Genomic DNA, 27,673 nt, shown 5'->3' on the forward strand with positions numbered 1-27,673 from the left:
TTATTGACCTGTTTTTTTTTTTTTTTTTTTTATTTTTGACTTTTCATCGCCGACTTATTGCAGAATCGAAATTTTTTCAAGGGTGCTTTAGTAACCGTCAATTCTGTTGGAGTCAAATTCAAATCAAGTTTTTTTTTTTTTTACCGTGACTGACGATCCAATTGTTAGTATTATTTTCTGTTATTTTCAAATAAATCTTGAGAAAATAAAAATAAACAAACATTTTCGAGAAGAACTGTCGAATCACATTTCGATTCTAGAACTCTGATTTGTTGAGTAAATTTCTATGGAAATAGAAATTCTATCGTTCGAGGTAATTAGTCAGGCCTGTTAGTATCGATTTACAGTCATACGTGACCAGAAATAATCGAACACGATAAAAATAAATTATGAACATTTGCAAATTGCTGAAAATGTTAAAGACTTGATATCGAATATTATCTACAAACATTATTTATCATAGTGTATTTTCGTATTTTATAAATATAAAAAAATTTGTATGAATATTGAATGATTATCTATTATCAAAATTATTAAATGTAGAGAATTATAATAAAAATTTCGCAAGAAATTATTTGGTTTCATTTCGAGAGTTTTATAAAAATTGGTACAAATCATTGGAAATCAAGGAATGTAAGCCAGAAGAAATACTTTGATTTTCGGATTCGAGTTTTTGGATTGTGGAAAAAGCAAAAACATGGGCTTGACGAAATTGATTAAAATATTCAGAAATCAAGGACCAACAGTGAATAAGGACTTAAAGCTCATTCCAATTCGAAAATCATGAAAATGGGGTTGAATGTAAACAAAGTCAAGTACTTTTATTTTCAGGTTCGGGTTTTTGGATTAGAAAAAAGCAAAAACACGGACTTTTCGAAATTCGCGAAGACCGTCAAAAATCAAGAGCCAACAACAAAGACGAAATGTGATTCTAATTGAAAAGTTCTGAAATTGCAATTGACGTAGGCGAGATGTAACTCTTTTAATTGTCATGTTCCATTTTTCTGATTGTAAATAAAAAACAAAAAAGCAAAAACGTCGTCAAACGCTGACCGCGAATTTTACATTCGTACGAACAGGCAAAGCGGGCAAGGTTTACAGCGGCGAAACGGCGTAACTGGGCATTTCACCGCAGGGCCGATAACTCGTACGTATGTATGTAACAAACCGGCGATAAGAGATGAAATTCCGATAGCAGGACGGTCCGGTCGAGTTGTGCCAACGCCCCGAACTACTCTACAAAATCCCGGTATTTCGAATTTTGGAGGGGGAGAGGCACCGCTATCACGGTCATCCACCAACGACTATAACCATAAACTCTCGGGTTGCGAGTTCTGCAGCTTCTCCTCCACGGTTGGAGTGTACGAAATTCACGCACACGAGCTCTCCCTAGGTTTTTAAATCCCTCGTTCTCCCCCCTCTTTTTTTCACCCGTTCACAAAGCGCCGAAAAAATCCGACGCCCCTGACATGTCGGAAACGTAAAGTAACGGCGACTACGTCATGATATAATATTTGTATCAAATTGATTGATAAAATTTCAATAGTTTTACGAATTGATTGGCCCGTTTTTTTTTTTCTTCAACAAAATAAAATCGTTTTTCTTTCCAACGTAGACAGCTGAGTTTCTGAAATTTTTTTTACCAATTCCCCATACACAGTTTTGTATGCATATTTTGTTGACAAGTTTCCGTACGCTAGTTTTTTTTCGAAACCAAAAAAAAAAAAAAACTCGCAAGTATCGGAAAATGAATTTTCTTCTCGCCATTTTGGAATTTGCAATTCTGACTTTAGAATCGTAATCATCGACCCCGAAATTCTACAGATCACCAATGATTTTCTAAATTAGTTCGGTTGGAAAAATGTCACCTCCAAACGATTAATATCCTCTATTCGGTGTGTTAAAATAGAAAAAAAAAATATAATCCTTTCAAAGTTAAGATTGAGCTTGAAACAGACTCCGACCGGCGAAAGCTCCTCGTATTTTATAACGAGAAAACGGCTCCGGGTGGAAATGGGAATGAGAAAGTGTGACGGGCGAAGTAATACGTCAAGATAGAAATCGGCAGGTTTATACATCGAACGGTTCGTAAATACATCTATATATGTACATATATATATATGTATGCGTTATATAAACGCACGTGTATATACCTCTATATACGTATAATATATCTCCGAGCAATAAATATTACTTTAACGTGAACGATTTTACGCTTTGTTTCGCGTCAGAAGCACGTACGGAACGAGCTTTGCTGTTGCACGGGGGCGAAGCGATGGTCAGCTTTTAAGCTCAGCGAAAAAATATATATACACCTATCCTGCCTTTTCATCCCCCCCCCCCTCCTCCCCCCTCCCTCATCCCCTGCCATCTGCAGAATCGACAGCTTTTCCGTTAAGCTTGTACACGCCGATCGGCGGAGTTCCGCACCTATCGAAGCCAAGAATTTTTCACCTGCACCACGAGCTTGAGAATTTTATTTCCAATTTTTAATCTTTGAAAAGATTAATTGCGAGGGTAAGGGTGGTTGTATCGTAAAATGAAGGGAACGAGTTTTTCCCCGAGTCACCGAGTCGAGGGTTGATCCCCTGCAGTTTTTATCGACGGTGATTTTTTTGCCGAAAAAGCTTTACCCATATATTTCGTACATACATATGCATACATACGTACATCGATGTTGTATTAAAGCTCGAGGTGCGGAATGACTGGATGAAAATCGGGCAACAAAAGCTTAATTAACCAAACTTTTGTTGACAAAAGGACGAGTTCAATGAGTTTGAACCAAAGTTCCCCGTAGCTCCGCTCTTTTTCTAACCCTCGAAAACCGCGCCGGCAATCTTTTACCTATCTACCCTCGCAGATCAGAGAGTTAAGGGTAAAGTTCGGCACGGTGATGAAGCGGTGTTGGCGAATTTTCACCACCGATAAAATGCGGCAGTGCGGTCAAGACTCGGGAGGAATTTACAGCGAACTGCTTAAATAGGATCGTGAAGAAAAAAAAAAAAAAAGAAGAATCAAGATAAGAAAAAATTATTATAACAATAAACAATTCTTTTGTGCTCGAAAAAATTCTCAGACTTCACTTCCCCTTCTAATTTCGGCGTCTATAACATTTTGTTTATTTTTTGAAACATATCTTTCATCTTTCAAAAAGTGGTGGTCAAAAAAAAATTTTTTTTTTACTTCAAACTCGTGGATATATCTTAGGCCTAGACAAGCAATTGTAAAAAAAAAAAAATCGGTCATCAAATCATATTAAAATAGATTTCACAAACTGATTTTGCGTTGCAATAACCAAAAAAGGATCGACAATAGCGCAAAATTGTTACGCGTACCCCGTTTTTCGTAATTCCAACAATATTCGAACAGTTTTTTTAACGATACATGTTTTAGTGAATTTTTCTAGTTACTGTAACAAATGAAATTTTTCTCAATGTATGTATCAGCTCTTTGTGAGCCTCGAGATCCGCGATAAAAACGCGTGACACACTGACCCAGAAACGATGCTCAGGATAATTATAAATACAATTCCGAATACACGTGGGGATTAATTTACCCATTGGCTAATTAAGATGGTCAGTTGGTGGAAATCGATATTTTTCATTAATTTTGTCATGTTATAGTGGTACGTTGGGTATTATTCATGAAATTATTGCGTTCGCAAGCTACGATAAGATCTCTTTGAAAATAGAAAACGAGAATAAAAAAAATTGTGAATGCTGAATTTACGAACGGAAGCTCAATTATCGATCGTACAAGGTAGCAACAAACAAATTCGTTGAATTTGTCATATTTTACTCTATTCCAAAAAATCTACTTCAACACTTTTTATTCATCATAGTAGCAATATCCAATTTTGAATTCACAATATTTCACCGATATTGATTATGTTGAATGAAAAGCGATGTCGAATTGACGACTGAAAACAAATTTGAAATCTCCTTAATAAAACTTACGAGAAAATAATTTCTCAAATCCCCTCTTCCTTCAATTCCTTCGCTTTTCCAGTTTGGAATAATATTCGAATCGCTTCCAAACCGTCAACTTATTGCTGTACCATGATCAATGATTAACAGAAAAAATTTTAGACAGTCAATTCTGTCATTACACAATAATTTTCATAATTCCCCCTGTTCACCCCCAAAGTAGTACTTTTTTCGATACCTAGTAAAAAAATAAATCCGTTGTAAATAAAATTAGATATCGTATCTATACGATTCAGTTGTAAAATTTCGTGTCAATTACAGATGTAGATACGGTAAAAAAAAAAAAAAAAAAAAAAAACATTATTGATTCCGTCCTATATATATACAACAAATAATACGCACTTATCTATGTACATATATTTTCTCCGTTCTGTAATTTAACCTCCCTCGTGTAATTAAATGTGCAATTAAGCTGAACCGGCCTGGCAGCGAATCAAGATTGCCGTTCGGTGGTTACAATTCTTTTTTTTTTTTTTCTCCTGTTTCCCTGTGATTTTTATTTTCTTTTATTCCACCGACCAACTTATTTCTTCGTTTTATCCAACGTATCGCTGCGTGATAATGTCTGCACCCCGCATTGCAATGGTTTGGCCGAGATTCTCATTCTTTTCATTCAAACATGTCGTTCATTTGGAAAAATCGCGGGTCTGTCATCGTCGAGATGAAAAATTTCCCCGATCTCAGTAATACCGACGCAAAGGAAACTCGCAACGCTGCGCGAAAGATATGAAAACTTCTCTTGACCATTTTCAATCCCCGACGCAGCGAATCAAGTGCAGGTTCGATTAAACGCGGATCAACCCGCTTCGCAAATCCTCATATTGCAGCCAATCCTTTCAGCATCGCATAATTAATCGAGGACCATCCGACGCCGAATCAATAACCGCAAAAGTTGTCACGGAGATATTTGCCGGAAGAATTTTTATCGTCGGTTATTCGAAATGAAAACCTCGGAATGTCTCCGAATTTCTACGTTTTCAAGCTTGTTTTTAATGATTCCAAGTCATTTATTATGCAGATGCGTTGAAATCGTTGAAAAATTTGTATGGTATACTCGAAGTCGATTTAAAGTATCTCAAAGTCTCATCAACTTAAATTTCTTTCAATTCATTTCAATTCATTTGTGTCCTCGATGAATCTAAGCTTATAAGAAACATTTATTAAAGCAATTTCAAGTTAATTCAACCTTCAGGGTCTTTAAAAAACTTCAATATGTACTTTACAGTTTGACTCGAAGCTCATTTCAATTGATTCAAACATTCTTCATTCAGTAACCTAAAGTGTTTCGCAGTTATTTTAAAAGTTCCGATGATTCATTAAAATATAGACATCGAAATTAAATTCAAGTTCACCAAATTCTGTTAAAAAACAAAAGAACCCGTGAAAAAAATCCTTGATAACTAGTATAAATGGACTTGAAATCAGTGCTTAAGTGATTGGAAGTGAGGCCTGGTAACTTTCACGATCAATCATCGGCCGAATTGTTGAAATCCACAGGTGCTGTGAGAGAGAATGAAAAATCCCATGAAGTCTGAATAACGCTTGGTAAAAAAAAAATGAGAGTAATATTTCTCCCCTTGGTATATAAGACGAATCTGATTGTCAATCAGAGGCGGCCTTTGGGCGGATATCTGGATTGTGGTTTTAAAACTGATTTAAAATGTATAACATATATATATATATATACATATGTACATAACTATATATATATATATATATATATATATATATATATATATATATATATATATATAGATCCTGGTGATTTGGAGAGTTGGAAACGAGGCCGGAGGGGAATGGATACTTTCACACGTGCGGAACCGATTTAAACCCGAAACTCCCGACGTGGATGAAATGAGAAAAGTTTTTCCTGGTGGTAAAATGAACGGTGCCGATTGTGCAAAACCCGTTTTCTCCCCCCCCCCCCCCTCCCTCCCCCCTCCCCCCTTGCCGTTCATTCGTTCGTTGAGCCTTTTCGGAAAAGCCCGGTGGAAAGGCCTTTGAAACGGTCAAGAGAAAATCATCCTTTTCGCGAATGAAATAAATATACCGGTGTGAGAGAAGGGAAAGAAGAGAAAAAAAAAAAAAAAATCCTGGCCATTTACACACGATACGGTTTGTGGAAAAAATCGTGGCGAGTTATAAACAGGTATAAACGATAGTAATGAAAAATTGGGGGGAAAAAAAAAAAACAAACCAAAAAAGAAAAGAAGAGAAAAAATGTGACCGGGAAAAGAAAAGCGCAAAACTAAGCTCGACGTTTCGGATCTAGAACCGTGCGGCAATTCCGCGCCTGAATTGCTATCGGCCGTCTGTCTTTTCGGCTGTCACTTCGCTTTATTTCACTCGGCATCGAGACGCGACGTTGAACGAAAACGGCTGAATTAAAACCGGGAAAATCCATACCTCGTTTCGCAACTTCGATGGAAACTATACGTTTCCTATGGTCGAGGACTGATTAAAAAAAAAAAAAAAAAAAACACTGAAGCGACACTACTTCGCTTCGGTGAACACCGATAAAAACTAACGTAAAGCGAAAATCGAGGTTAGAAATTATTAAGAAATATTGAAATATTCTCCAGTTATACAAAAGTTAACAAAACACGAATTAATTTTTTAATGACTGTTTTGAGACGGGAAATAATTGTCCATAGACGATCAGGAAATTTATAAAATTGAGGCTTTGAAATTTAAAGTTAGAAAAATGAGTAAATTATTGTTTGAAAGAATCTCAAATGAATGGATTATCAAAACAACAAAATTGATACATTTCTGATGTTTCAATTACATCGAACCTTTTCTATAAAACGATTTATGTCTTGTATTTTTTCTCACATAGCCAAAAAGATTGTTCCATTCGCGTTGGTCGTGATGAGCACAAGCAACGCTGCTAGATTTTTTTTTTTCTTCTTTGAATGTTATTTTGTTCTTTGTTCCCAGCTTTCGTATTTCGCGGTAAAATCTATTTAATCTTCGAGAAAAGGATTCAAGAGTTGTAAAAAATCTTCGAGCTTGACGATAACGACGCGATGGAAACAAAAAAAAGAAAAACAAAAGACCGATGATAATTGAGGCAGACTTCCGTCACCGCGGGGCCAATAATGATAAAAGTGAAGACGGGTATAAGGATGACGGATAAAAAGGAGCCATAAAAAATCGGCCATCGGAACGAAGTGTGTATATAATCCGGAATCGATTGAACGCGAAACACAAAGGACATAAGGATCGATCCTAGAACGGTAACGCGAGTAGAAGATAGTTATCCGGGCTAGGAAAGCACCGCGGGGCTATTCAAGATCCTGAGGGTCCTGAAAGCGCAGGATGGAAGCTCATCCCGCAGTACGAACGGAGGCAATCAAATCCTTAAGTAAGACGGTATATAGGTTCAGGACCTTGGGCTTTTAAAAGCTCGGGGCTGTAAAATTTCCATAAAAATAATTGGCACTGTCCCTCCCCTCCTCCCCCCTTTCACCCCAACCATCGGCCATCCCTCGCCCCTCTCTCTCTCTCGCTCTCTCTCTCTTCATATTATACACCCATCCCTCGACTAGGAAAGGCGAGGACGGCCTGCAAGACGACCCTTCTTTATACACCGGTCGAGAGATAACTCGAGTTGAAGTCAAACTGAACTCTCGACTGCCGCAGAGAGCCTCGCTGACAGATATCTCGCGACGTAGGTTATTTGCATAAATAGGTATCTCGTCGGTATGACCCAATTTCTATGCTAATCAACCTTGTTCACATCTGATAAGTGCCGGCTCACTGAATCATTTCGTAGACTCCGATTCCGGCGCCCCGAATCTCCGTATCGTATAACGGATTCCGCAAAATTACATTTTCATTTTCATTCGCGCCGGAAGCTTTTCCCTCAAACAACCGACTCACCATGGATGACGTTTTCAAAACTGTAACACGAGCACCTTAGATATCGTGCAAAACGCCCGATGAAAGAGACAAATTGCAATTGGCTGTTTCGCGGGGACTCCTCACTTTAACGGCCATACTTACACCCCGGCGTTCCGGCGCGTATTGCAAAAGAAAAAAAAAAAAAAAAACTAAACGTGAGCATAAAAGCTCTGGAATTGTGGTAAAAATTGAAAAATAGCTTGAAACATAATTTCATACGAAGGAATTTGGACTCGGTTCATTTTCTTTTTTCTTTCTTTTTTTCTTTTTCTAACTCGGATAGCGGCGTTTAAACGAAAGTTTTACTAGTCGATATAATTTTATAGTTGAGTAAAACTTGGGCCGGGGGGGGGGGGGGGGGGGGTGAAAGAAGAAAAATAAACACAGATACCATCGAATAACGATGGAATAATTAAAGCTCCTTAGGCTAGAGCTTTCGAGAAAGAGTCACGATTCGCGAAGATGATATCTCAAGGACTATTTCACGACACCCGGGGACAAACTTCCCATTCGGAAAACTTTACGCGCGGGCGTAAAGTTGATAAATCGGGTATTTCTATTCAGACGGGCTGCAGGCGAAGAAGTGGCGAGAAAACTGTGGGGGCAGCGTTACGCCGCAAAATTCTCTCTCTCTCTCTCTCTCTCTCTCTTCAGAGCCATGGAACGATTTCCTCAAAGCTTTATCCCCCTTTCCTCTTTTCGATGAAGTAACGACGCCACCGTAACTCAAACCCCCCCCCATTCCGTTGCGCAAATACGAACACCGTAAGATCGCCGTCCGTGGACAAAGTGTACTTTTCCTGGAAGATCTCCAACTTTCATAGGTCGTGTCTTGATCCCGTGGCGAGCTTCCGCTACCCCGTAATGAATTATTTAATTTTTCCGCGACAGTTAGTAGCTGCTTGGAGAGGAAAGAAAAGCTCCGGGTAGGAAAGGAAACCGCCCCGAGCGATCGGAGGGATTGAAACTTTGAAAAATTCACCACTTTGTCACAAAGTACAACGTGTATAATATGGCTACACTCACTGGTTTATAGTCGGAAATTTTTCACACCGTGAATTTATCTCATGAATTTGAATTCAGCTGCGAAATGAAATCCCACCGCGCTGTCACCAGTTTACGTCAACCAGCGAACAGAAACACGATTATTGTTCGAATAACTGCACAAATGTGCAAATTCACAGATAGACGAACGCTTCGACGATACAATGAAGGAAATCACGAGAACACTTAACAGGTAAAACTGTCTATTATCGGAGATGTAGAGTATCAGACATCGATATTTTCCGTTCTGAACGGGATTGATAGTCAGACAGTTGACGGACGCTTAGACAGTTCAGCAATATAAAAACTATGGCTCGGCACGAAGTGGATCGAAAACGGAAACGTTAGCTGCGATTACAACTTCAATACAAAAGTCATTGGATCACGATGTAGAAAACAGCGTCAAGACCATTTTACTGGATATGTAAAATCTTGAAGATGTAGCAGTTCCGGAAAAGCTGGCACTCTGAGCTTCTTAAAATCCCAGTCAAAGCTCGTCACTCGGTGGATGAGAAAAAGTCACGGTAAGTAGAAAAATGAGCGAAAAATAAAGCCGCGTTGAAATTTTGTTTCAAGCGTTATTTTATTTTAGGAGGTCAGGCGTTGAACCGTGTTAGAAATCCGTAACAAGGGTTGAGAATTAAGCAAAGCAGAGGGGGATGACGGCACTCTGTTCGATGAACGTGGACACAATGAAGCGTGGCTAACGCTCGGCACGTGCGGACAAAGTGTTGTCCCATCATCGTTGCAGAGCTGGTGCAATAGCTGGTGAAGACTCGTAGAGTCGGACCCGCAGACCGAATCTGACGGAATTATTTCCCCTGTAATTGAGTATTGCCAATTTATATAATCCAATGAGCTATAATTAATTAAAATCGCGGATTATACGCCTCGCGGATCGTGGTCCTCGATCAAATTCATTCTCTGTGATCGCTTTAGTGCAACGCGCTTTCAATTCCCCGCCGGATCGAGCCGTCCCTTCGACAGTCAATCTTCCCTCCACCAACAGCATCGCTACGCCGTTATCTGCAGTCAATCCCCTCGACAAGCCACACGCGAATTTCAAAATCTACTGGAATTCATGCTAATTACTCATACCACATATGCAACGTTCCGTTCTTGACCACATTTGACTGGAATCACTGACAGCCCTGCAGGTGCTTTTGATAAAGCTTGAAAATCATCCGGGCAACCGCATTGATAAAAAAAAAACAATCAACGTGTTGAATCTCGCTCATGTTTCCAATTCTTCGACATGTTATACTTCGATAAAAAAATTGTCTTATTTTGCGACGTGATTACCTTAGCTTAGTTTTTTGACATTGAGGCAGATTTGCTAAATTTAATCTGAATACAAGAAAACTTCTGGATTCAGATCCCTACTACCGAAACTTACCGACATTCCACCGAGACTCAAACCCTTTTTAGCGATGACGTAATGCCAGCTATTGTTTCTGATACACCTAACAAAACATCATCCACTATCAACAGACGATACCAAGCGCGGTGCTGCATGCATTTCTTATTTATCGAGGATAAACTTCCAGGCTAATTTGCACCCCTCAAACGGCCGAGTCGGCACGTGAGAAGAAAAAGTGTCTAATATTTTCTGGTGCGTTGAAACATGGCCCAGAATAAATGAAATCTATGACACGCACCTTGGGTAGTTTCCTTGTAAAAGTGAACGACGATCCGACTTTAACTTGAAAAGAGAAACGAATGAACAATAAATGGGCGAATATTTTACGCCGCGAATTATCGGAACCGAGGACTCTCAAAAGCTCTATTCTCGTGGCCGCAATCTGTTCCCCGAGTGACAATAGACGAGTCTTTTTATCTCGTGTTCTGATTCTCCACGTCCTAGTATTTTTTTCCACCGTTATGCGGTGCAGTGTCTGATGGAATTCGCTCGTGTTTCAGCGTGAATTTTAATAGCGGGTATGCCGCAGAGGATCCTGGCGGACCCGAGAGTCCCGCATTATCAGAGTCTCCTCCAACTTCTGCCTCCGACTCCGTGGAAAACGGCAAGCTTTTGCCGCATCGAGTTTCTCGGTGAACAAATTGCTCCGGGAACGGAACGTCGAGCTTTTAAACAACACTCGTGTACGTGCATGAAAATACGGTAAAAGTGTATCGGTATTAGCCTCACTGCAAACATCCCGCCATTGTTTAGTCACATTTTTGCTCGCTAATTGGTCCGGGAATTGCCATTTTCTGCACTCTCACTACACCGCGCTTTTGTGTCTTTTCACTACACTTATGTCAACGGTAAGACAAATTACGTACTTCGGTGGCTATGCGTCGAGATAAATTGTCCACCTACACATCGTTACACGCCTCCATTTATACCGACGGATCTTTCAATACCGATATCCTCGGGGGAAATGTTTTGTCTATAAACTCCTGGAACATACGAGTCTTTTTCTCATCCGCATTACGATCATTTCGATGAAATGGAACACGCAACGAGCGTGATCGATTACATTTGCAACGTTCGTTGAATTCTTCAGCATTCGTGATTGATGACTCCAGGGATCAGCTTACTTCTTGTGAATTTTAAAACTCCAATTCCTAATTACAAAAGCCTGAGCTTTTGGTACCATTTTCGCAGAGAAGAACAGTCAGAATACGAATTTGTTTAACAGAGTATAAAAATCTCTCGTTACGAATATCGCAATAAAATAAAATATAATAATATTTTTTATTTTATTCTCGATTATTCGACGGTTTAATAGTCGAAGCACGCGTCATCGAACGACCTGCGGTAGCTGTAAAATCTGTAAAATTGATCTACGGAAAACGTGTGATCAATTTTTTTTTTCCGATTTTTGATATCCTTTTTTCATTTATCTCCCTTCTGTTTCTTCCCCTCTTTTTCTAAAGAGAAAAAGAATGACACAATCGCCGGATCAAAATTGTCGATAAATTGTGCATAAATGCCAATTGCAGTGAAGGTAGGTTATAGACATGCATGATGCACGTTTTATGCATCCGCACACGCACACCGACAGATACACGAAATGGAAGCGGAGTTGTGAAATGGTGATTTATTCACGAAGGCAGGTTAATTGATTTACTAGCTTTACGATAGTCGGTTTCAATTCCCCTTTTTCCCCTTCAACCTGCCCTGCCGCAGTTTACGTCAACGCCGTTTTTACTCAACCGTTTTTAAACCGTCGCCAATAATCGCCTCTAAAAAACAAAACAAAAAAATTCAACGTGCAATTCACATGCACGCCGTAACTTTGTTCACCTGCGTTTGTGAAACGTTTCTGCAGCTCGAGTGACGTAAAAGAAATAAAACATAAACAAAAGGCACAAGAATTATTGGAAATCCTTTAACTCGTTATCAAATATAAAATATATATAAAATAAAATATATATAATATAAAATATATGAACTTAAATTTCTCGTTAATGCAAACTTCAACGTAAAATATGTATATGACGAGGAATGAGTGCATACAAGATGCGAAGTTCGTGTTTAAGAAATTCCGACTGAGTTATTTTCTCGAAAATTTTTTAACAAATGGAGGCTTCTAAGAGCTGCAGCTGGCGCGTTGAGGGTTGAAGCGCGTGAATCACGTGTCAGTCATTACTTACAGTATGGCGTAAATTTATTATTCAAAGGTCATATACATACTCGCATGTATATCTGTATATATGCATTATTTCGTTTTGAGCAGCGAAAGCTTCTGAAAAAGCTTGTTGAATATTCATACGAGGTACGGCAAAAGAAGAAGGGGGAAAAAAACGGTGAAAAAATAGACGGTAGAAAGGAAAGAAGAAGGTAGAAAGAAAAAGAGAGATCGAAGGAAAGAGAAAGTGATATGCAGAAAAAAGTGCGGTGGGTATGCATAAAATACGGTGAATAAATAAAATATCAACAAACGGTGCCGAATTGATGAGTGAAAATTTTATGACAAAAGAAAAAGAGAGAGAAAGAGAGAGACAAAAAAGGAAAGCAGTCAATTGAAGTGAAAACAGAGCAAAAAAAAGACACGAAAATGAAACGCGACGGTAAAGAATGAAGTTATCATTATTGATAAATAGCAATTTATGATAGAATTCGCGACGTGATAATAATTATTTTAACCTATTTGCATATCACGATCCCGTTGATATCACCCGGAGTATCAATTATTAGCACAGGGATTTAATTGTTCGACCTCTGAAATGACGTAGTTAAATACCATTGATCAGGAAAAATTTGTAAATATTCCACACGATCATATTTGTCAGTCAGAAGGTGGTTGAAAAAAAAAAATAAAGGATGAAAAAAGGATAACAATTAATATGTTAGAATAAGATTTTCGAACCGAATGAAAGGTATTACAAGTCGAATAACGCTGAATAAATTTATTTCAAAAACTGATAAGGAATAACGTCAATTTCAAAATTCACACGCCCAAAGAACATTTTCAAAAATTCCTTTGACTGCAATTTTAAAGGGTACCCGCACTTAATTGATCCGGAAAAAAAAATTAATGGTCATACATGCCAGTGATAAAATCTCCGGGTTTTGAAAAATTAATTCGATGAAATTGAATTAAATTAAACCAAAATCTACGAAATTGACGATTAAACGTGTGATTTTGATAATTTTAAAATAAGAGAATGGTCTATTCTATTTTCCTTCATATCAAAATTATTTTCGAAGCATCTTCGAAATGTTGAATTTTACACAGTGTTTACGATGCGTCAATTGAACGTTCAACAAATTGAAAACCGACATCCCGAAGTTGAAATATTCGACGGAAATAACCGCAATGACGGAAAAAACAAACAAAAAAAAATAAAAAAAAAAAAAATGGGATCTTACCGAAAGGAGGAAAATCATCGAGCATGAGGTATCGGAGCGTCGAAAAAATTCAAGAGGAATCTTCAGCGGTTCCGAAATACGGATGCGAAAAGGAAAATAGAGCGAGAAGGTAGGAGAGAACACAATAGCCTGCGGAGTCAGAACCCTCGAGTCGTTAAAGTTCAGGATCGAGAATGAGAATAAGAAGAAGAAGAAGAGGAAAAATAAGAATAAGAATAAAACAAAAAAACGAAAAAAAAAACAAGCCGATGACGATGAGTAGGGGAGAATAAAAACGAAGCAAGTACACAGAAGGCATTGTGATACGGAGACAATGCTTCGCCCCGATAGATGACGCCCTTATGAATTGACCTACCCCTGGCCTCGCGCCCTTTTATGGGGGTAGGTAAGGAAGGCGAATGATCCCTTTTACCTCGACTTTTCACCCGCGGTATTTCACCGGGCGAAGTTGAGTAAAGTCGAGAGAGAGAGAAAGAGAGAGAGAAAGTCTGCAAGGGTAGTGAAACGTCACCTCCCTGCCTGCAATAATTACTTACTGCTTTCCACTTTCCGCTATCTGACTATAGTTTTTTATTTTTTTCTTATTTTTTTTTTTTGTTTCTTCAAGCTCCCGCTCCGTTTCCCCTTCTCATTGTCGCCCTTTTTCATCCCCGGGATCCCGCTCTTCAACCCCCCACCCCTCATTCGCCTTTCCATTTACCCTGTTTTATATCTACCGTTCCTCTTTTTCCGCACGACTATTGTGATGCTGGAACACTTTTTTAATAACCTCGAACGTGGAAGGTGGAAGGTAGAAGGTATAGAACGCGGGATACGCGGCTAGACCGAATAACCGTGAAGCACTCACTCGCTCACCCTGCACACCCGGTTCAACTTCCACTCCTGCGTCCGTGATATTCGAGCTTTTCCTTCCTTCTTTTCATCCCCGTTTCGTTTTTTTTTTTTTTTTTGTTTTTCATCCACTTGCCCAGACTGCCGGGACCTTGCGGATGAGCACTCACTCACTGCCACTCTTTAGAATTCGTGGCAATTAAATTTACAGTTACGTATCGCTTGTTAACGCAATATCGAAGATATGCGTATTATGTGCAAATGTTACTCGGATGGTATATATTTTCTTTACGTCAGGGTGAAGAAAGAAACCACGCGATTTAAAACTTTACCGACATGAGAGAAAAGCTTTTCGAAAATAACAGAAAACTTCCAAAAGTTACAAATTGAGTATACGATCAAGTCAGAAGATCTGAATGAATTTTTATAACCTTAATAAGTTATACTAGAAAAATTGAGTAAAACAGGTATCGTTAAAAAAAAACTGTTTGAATATTGTTGGAATTTCGTAGCTGCCCTTTATCACAACAGAATGTTATTCAGGGGTATTCGAACTAAACGTGCAGCTTCTAGAGGCTTGGATTGGTGGCGAAAATGCGCTGCCCGTCCCGAGTTACAGGTTTTGACCGAGCAAGCGCCGTGAGACCAGCCATATCCAGGGGCCGCCTATACATTCGACCCATTGTGATGAAAATGCCGCTTTGGCATTCACCCGCCAATCATTCACCCAGGAGGAAACACTTAACGAAACCGCGACCTAAAGAAATATCGGCACACATCTGTAGATATACATATGGGGCATTCCGCGTAAAATTTTCAGCCCACGTTCCTCACCCCCTTAGATTTTGATCATTTTTTAGCATCATGTTGCGACAGATCCAAAAGGGCCTGGGAATTATTATTACATTTTTTCGATCATGCGGAAACAATTTTAAAAACTTGAAACCGACTGAGAAGATTTATACGTTCCAACACCAAAAAAAAAATAAATAAATGAAATCGTAATTTCAAACATGATCTGTGCGCATCCAGTCAAAACGTCAAGTACAAAAAAAACAAAAAAAGTTTGAAAAGAAAGTGTAAAGAGAATATTGAGAAGAAAAAAAAAAAAAAAAGAAACAGGGTAGAAGCTTAACCCTCTTCGGATAAATTTTTATATCTCTTCATCCGTCGCCATAGCTCGTCTGCCAAGTCCAAGTCAGATGGGTGCGTGCTTACGAGTATTACACACGTAGTTTCATACATGTGAGTCAGGGTAAAATGGCCGGGAGGTATAAGGAAAGGAGATAAACGTCCGGGCGTTTTGTCGTCGCTGGACGGGCGTGCGGGGAATTCCGGTCATGGAAAGAGAAAGAGAAACAGAGAGAGAGAAAGAGAAATAGAAATAGGGAAAGAGAGAGAGAGAGAGAGAGAGAAAGAGAAACAGTCGGGGGATTTTTTTTTTTCCCCACCCGCAATTTTCTTACCCATGCGTCCGGGTAATCCGATGGTCCCGGATTTTCGTCCTGCAGGGTAGGGAGAAGAGGGGGAAATGGGGGTAAAACGGGAAGGTGGCGCTTTTGCACGCTGCGTAAGGTCAGGTTCAACCTGATTCCCAAACCTCTCCCAAAATCCCATGATCGCCGGTCCTTGGGCCGACCCTATGGGATGGGGATGGGTGATGTGGGGGTTGGTATTCTCCCAGGCACCGGCAACCCTTACAGGCCGAACAAAATCCTATCGCAAATGAAATCTGGGCGACGCTCAACGCCGACGACTGGAATATTCGTACGTGAGGGAGAAAATTAAGGCCGGCTTTCTACGCCACGTTCTCCCACCCCCCACCCCCTCCCGCCCCTTCACCACCCTCTTCCTTTCTTCCCCTTCGATACGTTCCAGGTATGCCGCACGTATCTTTTGCCTCACCCCGCAAGCTTCGTCTACACACCTGCAACCATAAGCCCAAAATTCCACCCCTAAACCCTCCCCCCGAATCACCCCCCAGTTGTATATAAACTGGATATACGGTACGCGTTAGGTGAACGTGTGAAACGAAATTTGTCGGTACGGACGCCAGCACAACTCAAATACGGCTTTTACCAACTCACGGTTTTTACGCTTATATACATATATTTTCCAGCGTCTCACGGTATTACGTAAGTTAAACGTTGCACAGTTTTTCCACCCTTTTTTGTGTTTCTTTTTTTTTTGGCTTTCTACGGTAAGAACGACGCCATTTTATCCATATTCTTCGTCTCGGTTGGACGGATTGTATCTTATTTCTCTACAGACATTTTTCTTCCATACTAAAAGTCCTATAGAGAATAATGAGGTATTCTACGGGATCTATTCTACAGAAATTTCATCCTGCATACTGTATTTATTCTGCTGAGAAAAAAAAAAAAAAAAAAACAGTAAAAAATTTGAAAAATAAAATTATTACGAGCTTGGTTTCAACAGTTAATCGATTACGGAATTCACTGACGCTTGAAGAAAAAAATTGCTCAAAATTTCCTTCTGATATTTTTCGCTTTCAAAAAATGTATGGTGTCTAAGTTTCTGGCCATCTTTTCAACCGATTCGGAATACGATGAAAATTATTCGAAACGTTCTTCGAAATCGGAATTATTTTTTTCTCAACATTTAATCGTTGTAATTTTCAGAAATATGTGGTTTACATTTCCTTAATTATATTCGTGTTAATTGTAGATACAAATCAGATTTTATGATACGGTCAGTAAATTTCGAAAGTTATTAAGGAAGAAAAAAGAAAAAAAATAAATAAAAATCTGAAGCAGCATGAAAAGTCGATGCTTCAAAAATGTTGAAAAACTTAACGAATATCCCGGCAAAACTCAAACTAGTTATAAAAATTGCAATCAAATGTATCGCGACGTTTCACATTGATTACAAGACACTAAAAAAAAGCTTCAAACTCGGGAAAATCGAATGAAATTATTCGAAACGAACAAGAGAAAATTACTGTAAACTCCGGATCTTCCTGTAATCCTTTTCTCCCTCATCCCCCTGAATTTCGTCCCTCGTCAAGCCGAACGTTCTGCGGAAAGCGTTACGTCCCGGAATTGCTCCTGAGCACAGATACGGGGGGTGTGAGGGGGTGAAAACGGGATTGGGGGCGGGTGGCCTAGACGCGGCTCGAGTCGACGGCGGAGCAGCTAGCTAAAATCAATTGTAATCAAGAACGGTGTATAAATCAAATCGCGGAATGGGGCTTGCGGAGGGAGGGGCAGGGGGTGTGTGCAGGGATGCAGAGAGAAGCTCGGCTCTTGTTTCCTTTCGGATGATTTGTTGGAAGCACGTCGCAAGCTCAACGACTGCAGCGCTTCGCCGTCGGCTACGTGGCCTATTACCTACCGACCAGCACCAACACCGGCATCTCCATCCATCGAATTGAACGTAGGCGCGTCGCAAGCTCATCGATGAGCTTGCGGGCCGTGTCGCCAGGTCCCGAGTAAAACGTGTAGCTTTTTATCGGTACTCAGAAATCTACAGTATTCGCCAGAAAATTGATGATCGATCTACGCAATAGTTGGATCAATAGTTAGATCCGGAGCTTGCGGGCAGTATTGCCAAGTACCGAGAAAAAATATCTGTGTAAAAGTGCGCATTCAGAAATCTTTAGAAAGCTCTATGTATTGTCAACTCAAAAGTCTCTAGCATTTGTTAAAAAATTTACGATGAATTTACACAATAGTTAGATCCAGAGCTTGCGGGCAGTGTTGCCAAGAAAAACATATCGCCACATCAGTGTTCAAAAATCTCAAGAAAAAAGACCTTTGAACTTATTTTAAACTTAATAATCCGGAAGATTATTTCGAATCGCGAATACCTACAGAAATTAGCAGCTTTGGTGGAGAAGAGTTATGAAATGAATGTTTGAATGTCATACAGTACTATCCAAAAATCTCATATTCATTTCTCAGTTTCGATTTCACGATTACTAGGAATTTAAATGTCATACAGAAAATGATGTCAAGATTCTTTTTTTTTTAGAAAAATTTCATATCCTCTTTCTGTCCTTCGACTCAAACAGTCCGACTGATTTGCCATTCTCAACAAACAAAGAGAAAAAACTTTCAAAAATCACGATTCACCAAGTTTTCGAAAAAATTAAATTTCCGTAGGAAAATGAAGACTCGCGATCAGAACGAATCCTTTCAGTCGCGTATTTTTCCCTTCAACATTTCCGCCTCAATTTTTTTACTCAGGAGTTTTCGGGACCGCTGAAAACGAATCCGAAGTCAGAGTTTGATAATTTCTAAATCCAAGATGGCGGATCCAATATGGCGGATATAAAATCGACAAAAAAACTGTAAAAATTCGATCATTCCGTCCGAAACTTGTTACTCAAATATTTTAACAGTCGTACAAAGCATCATGGATCATGGTTTGAGGGCTTTTCTCAACACTCTTTACAACCCGGCAGTCCGTCGATCTTCATTCCACCAAAGTATAATAGTACCCGAGTAGTAAAGGTGGCGAGGGTTAAGCCTACTTGGCGGTTTGTCCGCGACGAACGTTTATACACGTCTCGTGTCCTGGACCCGTAAAACCGTCCCGAGCTTACCGTAAAGCTCCTCTTAATCCAACGAATTGATGCAATTCAACGATATTTAATATGCAACAGGCTGCCCGCCCGAATCCTCACTCTCTTTCTCTCCTGACGCTGACTTCTGTTTATTCGATAATGCTACACGGTGACCGCGAAACCTTCACCCTCCCGGTTTGAGATATTAGACGTCCAAAGTGACAGGTGTACAAGGGTCGCCGTTATTCGAGAAAACGCCACGAAGATCTTGAAGCTTTTTTTTTCAGGGCCGTGCGAATTGAATCGAATATTCGAGTGGTCGAATAATCGGAATATTTTTAGAATTATTCAAATGATTGTGAATTCTTTGACACGAATTTTTTTTTTTCACTGTTCTGAAAGTATTCATTTCGATGAAATAATTATATGACTAACGCAAATTTTTCTAACGGCAGAAATAAGTTGACTATAGTTTCTTAAAATTTGAAAGTTCGATGTATTCAAATTTCAAAAATAACAGAGACTGTAAAGTGAGAGTTGATTAAGAAAAAATGAATAAACGACTATAGAATTATGCACACTTGATATCTCGATGGAACTTTGAACCGTTGATGATTTTAAATTATATTTACACACCGTTTCTCTAATTAATTTTTTTTTTTTTTTACATATTCATAATTCAATAATTATCACTAACTGAGTTTTTTCCCCTCAACAACTTTTCAAAAACTTCAGACTACCGTCCCGTTTTAACAACCGTTTTATTTTCGTTTCTATCTAAACCGTGAAAATGTTGAAACAAAAATCGAAATAGAAAAAGGGAAAAAAAATCATAAAATTTGATTAAAAATCATGCTACAAAACAATCTCCACGTCAATTGCGATATAAACTATCTGACCAGATAATTTTCGCCTATGATAAAAGAACAGGTGAAAAATATGTTCAAAAATCATGTTGCATAACAATCGACACAACAGTTGTGAGATAAACCATCCGAGCAGACGATTTTCGCGTATAGTAAGAGAATAGGTGGCGATAAAAAAAAAAAAAAAAAAAAAAAAGGAGCAAAGCAAGGACAGCAAAGGATCAGGATCGACGAAGCGGACGACGCGAGTTTGTCAGTGCGAGGACTTGTATGCGTCGCGTCGCGGTAAATGAGAAAATAGCTGACAAGGCAGAATGCAAGACAGTAAAAGGATAGGTTGTAGTGCACAGGTGAGGGTGCGAGGTAGACGTGCTGACAGCTGAGCTTCGGGTTTAAGGTGGAGGTACTTGCCTCTTTGTAACTGCATTCCTTACTTCGAGAGGGAATGTCGCGTTGTTACTCGCAGCGAACCGAGCGGCGAAGAAGCCGAGCTTTTCCTGTCTCTCTCCGCTCGTCACGCGCTTTATATCCCAGACCCGCAAAAGCTCGCTTGCGGTAAAGTCTATCCGACCTCTCTTTCCGCGCGTAAAATTCAACCCTCGGAAAAGTCTCTCCGATCATCGATCAACGGTGTGTTTTATTTATTTTCGATCAATTTTTTTTTTATTTTTCCTTTTTTTTTTTCTTGATTTTCAATATTATTCCGAAACGAATTCAGAAATGTTACGTATTTTAATTCAAACGTTTCATTGATCAACGGTGATTTTGTTATTCTTCGATATTCGAATCATCTAGAGTAAGATTTGATTTCAAAGAACCCAGGATAAAGCGTGATTTATCAAAATTGGCTCTAGTTAATTATTTTATCGACATTCTCGTACAAGACTCAAGAAAGCAATATTCGGATGAGAATGAAAAAAAAAAAATACCACACAGCTTAAAGAAAGCAAAATTCGTTTCGTTGCCTCGTTTTCTGTTAGTTTATTTATTCATTTATTTATTTTTTTTTATTCCACCGTGAATCTTGGTGTTTGAGAATGAGGAATTTACGAATAAAATCATGATTAGGTTCAAGAATTTTCGCGAAGAATAAAAAGGACGTTGAATATTTTCATACTCCGTTTTTTTTTTCTCTCTTTCTTGTTCACTCTTTTCTTTCTCGTTAACATGCGGAATAATTTCACCTTATTATTTTTTCACATTAAAGAATTTACGTCGAATTGTTATGAAAGTGTAATATATTCGGGAACGCAGGATTCAATTATACGTATAACGATAAATTAATTTTATCGCTGAACAAGCTTGCCAATTTTCAAATTTGCAAAGATTGATCCGAGGGTTCGGATTTTTAACCATCTGTAATTCGTCCAACACTCAATCAGACTTGAAAGTTTCTCGAGTTTTGATATTTACGTGATTTTATTTCACTAAAAAAATCTGTTCAATATATATTTACACTACCGGACGATCAATTTGTTCTTTTGCCTTCAAAATTTACTCGCTACTAAAATATTTCACCGTAATCGAATAATTGAAAAATAATCTAACGGACATGCATTATTATTATAAAAACATGTCAGTTGTTATCGTATATTAACTCTTCTTAATACAGATTTCTGAAAAAAAAAGTGTACGTACATAGATAAATAAAAATTTGCAACAAAAAAAAAAAAAAAAACAATCGAGAACAGACACGCAGTTAAAAAAGAATAGATTACCTAAAATAGAAATCAAATTTTTCAAAAACTTATTCAATTGCTAAATATCCTACTACAAGTGGGAAAAAAAAATAAAAAATAAAAATAAAGCAAAGAAAGAAAGAAAGAAAGAAGCTCTACCAAGTAGCGATTACAATAAATTTCTTATTACCGAATTAAAAATAACAAACTAGCCGGAATTCCGACCCTCGGATCGATTATAGATTGAAAATTGTTTGACTTACCCTCGATTGGAATCGTAATCGAAATTCGAACTTTCAGAGTAGTTTATATAATAGCATCTAAAAAAATGAAATCTTAAGAAGTTACATAAATATAACAGGAAATAGGAAACAGCGAACAGTGAGAATATATAGATAGTCACAGCTAGAGAAGATATAAGAATAGTTGAATAGACGTGTATGTATATATATATACACATATATATACACATATATACATATATATATATATATATATATATATGTGTATATATATATTTATATGTATAGAATAATAGAGAGGGGGAGAGAGATAGAGACAGATAATGGGGGCGGGGGGGCTTTCAATCACGCGAATACGTGTAACGTGTAATCGTTATATGTATAAAGTGTTGTTGCACGAGCAACATCTTTATGCTCTTCGGTGAAATAATACACATAATAATATAAATCCACACAGCTAAACATCGATTAACTATTTTTTATGTGTATGTATGTAGATAAGAATAATAATAATAATAATAATAATAATATTACAATACCTATGGTCAATTATTTACCGATATACAAACTGGCTACATCGGGTGTCCTTGATCGATGAAATTATCATTTTTTACCGACTGTTCAATTTCTGACATACAACCGGAAAATTTTTACCACTAATAATATTAATTTTCACTATTACACTAGCAGTCGTTCCGACTTATTCAATAGTGGAAAATATTCTACTTCTGTCTATTAGTATCGAATCGTTGAACTATAATTCGAGAAGTGAGACGACGTATTGAATATAATTATTCCCAAAATCGATAATTTGTTGTTGTTTTTTTTTTTTTCTTGGATATTAGATTGAAATTCTGTCAAGGCTGAAACGTGTAATAAATAGATTTTTCCGAATCTACTTTTCTCTTTCACTCTCGGTGATGAATTTTTTTTTTTTTTTTTTTGCGCGTTCATTTTCTAAGTGAGACACCCGTTGCACGGGGGGGAGGGGGGGGGGGGGACCGTAAAGCCGTCAAAATATTTTAGCAAATTTGTTAATCATCAATTGTTAGTTTGTTCAAATATCTAAGCTTGGGATCAGATTAACAACGGGATTAATAATGCGTTAGTCTAGGGTTACGTTTCATATTATATACATATACGTGTATACATATAGTATATCACAGGTTTTCAACACATGGAAAAAAAAAAAATTAGAAATAAATAAATTGAGAGAAGATAGTAAAAAAAAAAAAAAATACAAAGTCCGAAATACGAAGTAAACAAAAACGAAATCCAACCAATAAGAGAAAGCAAATCTTCGATCAAAGTACAGTCAATTGACATGGTTATGTAATAAGTCCAAGCGTGAATAGAGTGGCGTTAACAACATATTGCTTTTTACTCGTTATAAAACGATCGTATAGTGTACGATTATAATATTTGATAACAATGCTAAATAGTGAATATATTTTAATGGGAAGATTGTCGAATGATAGTATAACAGCAATAATAGAAATAATAATGTTAGTAATGATAATAATAACAATAATAATGTTAATATAGTTATAGAGGGTTGTTGGATGAAAATCTACTCTCTAATCCTAATGCAAAACAAAATTATCAACCAACCTCCTCGCCTATCCGAAATTGTTCGCGGGATCCCTGTAACAAAAACATATTTAAATCATAAAAAATCATAGGAAAATAAATGGTTTTCTTTCGAATTAAACTAAGCGAGTATTTATTAAAAATAAAACTATAATGATTTATAATTTATTACATAATTATAGATAATTCGTTTCATGTGGGAATTACTTCGGCAATTTATTTAACATCCTGCACGCCCTAATATCGTAATATTGTCAATCATATTTTTTTTTTTCCATGTTATTTTCCTGACAATAATGGATAGGCATGTTCTATGTAAGGTAGAAGCTTAATCGTGCAAATACGCGAAGAGCTTTCGCAGCAGCAAATGGCAAAACAACGCTTAGCCTAACGACGATCACTATCGATATAATATTTTCGTTTCTTTTTCCGGTAAAAACTCTTTGGTTACATATCGTAAAGATTCCCGTTATACCGACGAAACATTTTTCTCCCAGTAAGCGAAGAAGAACGGAACATCGAGTAGGAAGAAGAGTGAGAAGAATGAAGAAAAATTTGAAACAGGGGTACGAAATAACAAAATAATTATATATAAAAAAAGAGCTTCGCAAAAGGGGAAAGGAAAAAAAAAAAGTAAAAGAAAATGAAGAAAAAAAAATTTTAAAAAATTAGAAAAAAAGTACAACGCACAGGGTGGAAAAACAATGGAAATGTTAAGGGGTGCGGGAAAGGAGCTCGGAGCATAAGGATTGTCTCCGTGGAAACAGGAATGGGCGGGTGGGTTAGCTTACGTTAGGTTGGAGCAAAAAGCCGCGAAACGCGACCATCTGTGTGCGAATCCCGGTGACTTTTCTTCTCTCAAGGCTGCCGGGTAGAAAGGGGGCGGGGGGTGGGTGGTGGAGGAAAGGGTGAGAGAAAAGCGGAGAACGGGAGGAGGGTGGTAATGGGCCTGTAGTACGTAGGTGCGATCGGGAGAGCTCTGCTCATAACACTTAGAGGCAGGCGGCGCCACTGTCTTATTGCCTCCGAGTTGCCGGCGGAGTCGAATCCCATATTTGCAGGCCGGGCGGAAACATAAAGAGAGCCCCCTCCCTTACACCTTCCGCCCAACGAAATGCACGCGCTACGTGCGAGTGAGTCGAGGGGTCCGGAGGATCGCAGGGAGGAGGTATTAGTTTCAGATTTGAGAGTTTGTTGCCGAAAGATACCTTATACTTAATGCCTGTCATATGCCCGAGATAGCTCTTCTCTCTTTATTTTGTGATTTTCTCAACCCTTTCGGTCACACGTATTTCAGATCAATATTTCGGCCCGACGTATGAGGAAAATTTTTAGTTCCGGTTAACGCTCAGTCCTTGACTATTTTCATTTTTTACCACGATCGACAAAATATAGTTCTAGGTAGAAAATGAAAATTATTCTTATCATTTTTCATTTAGAATTATTATTGTTACTTAGCTTCGAAGATGTTTACAAAAATCTGAACATCGAGAATACTTTAATTTCAAACAAGAACTTTCGTCAACGTGATCCAAGCTTCGTTTCAAATCGTTTCGAGAATTCGTTAAAGTTGTTAAAATTCACTCCGTAACGATATCTTCATTTATTCAGAAGACTGTTTCGTACGAATGAAAGTTCCAGCTTGAAAGAAAAGCAAATCTGTTTCAGTGACTTTGAAGAAAATAGTCTTCCGAATAAAATTGTCAAGAGATGTAGAATAAAGTATATTAACGATTCTACCAAAGTCTCAGCAATTTTAAAACGATTTCAAACGTAGTATCGATTTTTGAACTTTAGTTTACAACTTCAATTTTTGCTACTTTCATATTTTGGAAGAAATCTCACCGTAGTTTACGTTAATAATAATAATTTGATAAATACTCAATTTGCAAATATGATGAAATCAGTAAAACAGTATCGATTTTACCCAACATCCGCCACCGGATTTTACTCAAATTCAATTCAAATTTGACTGACAAAAATGCGGAAGTTTTCTTTCACAAATTTCAAAATCAAATACTTTTTGCGTAATTTTATGATTCATTTTCGCTAATTCAATTCCCAAGTATATATCTAAAAGTGAATTTTTAGTTTATCTAAATCAAACTTTTCACGATTTCTTATTTCAAGACGTTCGCTCTCATTTTTATTCTTCTTTCATTTTGCTTCTTTCGCCTGATTCTTCGTAATTTTTGTTCAAATATTTTCCCTTCGGTAAATGCATGTATATATATATATATATATATATATATGTATAAGGGTCGAGTTCTTCCCAAGTCCATGGATTCCCTGCCCGTGCTTTTTAACAAGTTTTAATTGGCTCGCTATCCCTGAAATTGTTTACCAAGACACGGACTTTGGGGATAGGAAGAACAACGGAAGTGGGGAATCACCCTTTCTCTCCCTTTCCTCAAACTTCGCCTTGTTCAATTCTTCGCCTATCAGCTATCGTAATAGTCGAAAAAGATAATAATTATCCTTTATTTGTCCTTGTCATTTTCATAGCATTTTCTTTTCTCTTGTGATCCCCGAGTACTTTCATACGTATACATATTTTTTTTCGCACATTTTAATTTAAGCATTCATCGCTCGGTGGGATCATAGAAATAAAATAGACTGCAAAATTTTTTTTCTAAACGTTTTTCAACCGAAATGAATATTCAACTGAAAACTAAACTAACAGTTCGATAGTTTACAATTATATCGATGGATGGATAATCGATGTTTATTTTTTTTTTGTTTATTGCTCATTGTCAGTCAATATACTTTCTTCTCGTTCGCTCACTTCGTAAAATGATAAAACTTGAGAGAAAGAGAATTGTCATCAGCACGGTTTAATCAACCTTTAAAGCTGACTCGGTTTTAAACATGCTTTAAATCGCCATTCGGTATAAAGTATAATTTTGCTGCCCGGGGATCGTAATTCAGGCTGCGCTACAATCTTAAATTAAATCGCCATTTATGCCTCGACAAGCCGGGTTTCACCTTTACCGGCAACAGAGCCCGTTGAAGTTCGCTTTAGCGAAATAAAATCAATCTCACCCGCGCAACCTAATTATTAATTCACAATACCGATATAATAATATAGGACCCGGCGATCAGCGAGGCAAGATAAAGAAAAATAAGAAGAAGAAAAAGAAAACGAAGCAGAAGAAGAATGGAATAATAAAAATTTACGAGAAGAGGAATTTTCGTACTAAAAGAATGCGATGGGAATCGATTCTTCACCCGCAAAAGTTGTCGGGAATTCGTTAATTAAAATTATTCAAATTCTTCCTGCTACTGTAAACTAAAAAAAATTATTTTCGACCTTGTATCTGTAATTCAGAAAAAAAGATTTTAAGATTGTTAATGAAACAGAGTTTTGTTCGAATAATGTTGGAATGTGTATCGAGAAAAAAAAAAAAAAATGGCAAGACTATGGATAAAAAATATTCATTCAAAAATGTATGGGAAAAAAATGAAACGAGAATCAGCGTTGGATAATAGAAAAAAAAGAAACCAAACAAAACGAAACATTGAGCAGATTAAGGAACAAACAATAGTTGACCCAAAATCATCCCCGTCCCTGAAACCTACCCTCTCTTAATTATGAACGTCCGCTTTTTGTTTCACTTTCTTCTCCGTCTCCGTTCTCATTTTCGAGAGAAAACAAAAGTTGGTCCTAATTTTTGTTTGCTTAATCCTTCAGTTTGTCTCCGACTAAACTGAACGGGATCAACGGGTGGGCAGAATTCCTATATAAATAAAGTAAATAAAAGGAGAAGAAGAAGAAAAAGAAGAAGAAGAAGGAGAAGAAGAAAAGAGAAAGTGTAGACGTGGATGAGGATGAGGCGAGGATCTGATATATTGCTAGAATTCTCAACCGTCTGGGGTACAAAAATATCGTATAATTATGTAATTTGTACCACCAACGAACGCAACGTGAAACATTTTCAGTGAATGGCAGACTGGAAAGTGTAAATAACAGGGCTTTAGAGATCAGTCAGTCTGTATGCCAACACCTAGTCGAGTCTGATTATTTACAGTTTATTCCCCCCCCCCCCCTCTCCCTCCCTCTGTTTTTTTTTTTTTTTTTTTTTTTTTTAAGAGTAAAAAAAAGGTGGTAGAAATTGCTCAGAAAATTATAGCTACGGAATTCGTTCTGAAACAAAGTATTTTTAAAGGTGTGAAAAGTAC

At 37.8% G+C, this 27,673-nt stretch overlaps 1 protein-coding gene across 1 annotated transcript in view; it reads right to left on the reverse strand.

Annotated features, from left to right (window-relative positions):
- Positions 1-27,673, reverse strand: part of LOC124186440 (synaptogenesis protein syg-2-like) — a 222,259-nt gene that overhangs the window by 166,214 nt on the left and 28,372 nt on the right. The window contains exon 4 of the mRNA XM_046578176.1: positions 23,516-23,548. Coding sequence (XP_046434132.1) covers positions 23,516-23,548 — 33 coding nt within the window. The remainder of the gene's footprint in view (positions 1-23,515; positions 23,549-27,673) is intronic.

The sequence above is a fragment of the Neodiprion fabricii genome, chromosome 7 (genome assembly GCF_021155785.1).
Source record: "Neodiprion fabricii isolate iyNeoFabr1 chromosome 7, iyNeoFabr1.1, whole genome shotgun sequence".
Lineage (NCBI taxonomy): Eukaryota > Metazoa > Arthropoda > Insecta > Hymenoptera > Diprionidae > Neodiprion > Neodiprion fabricii.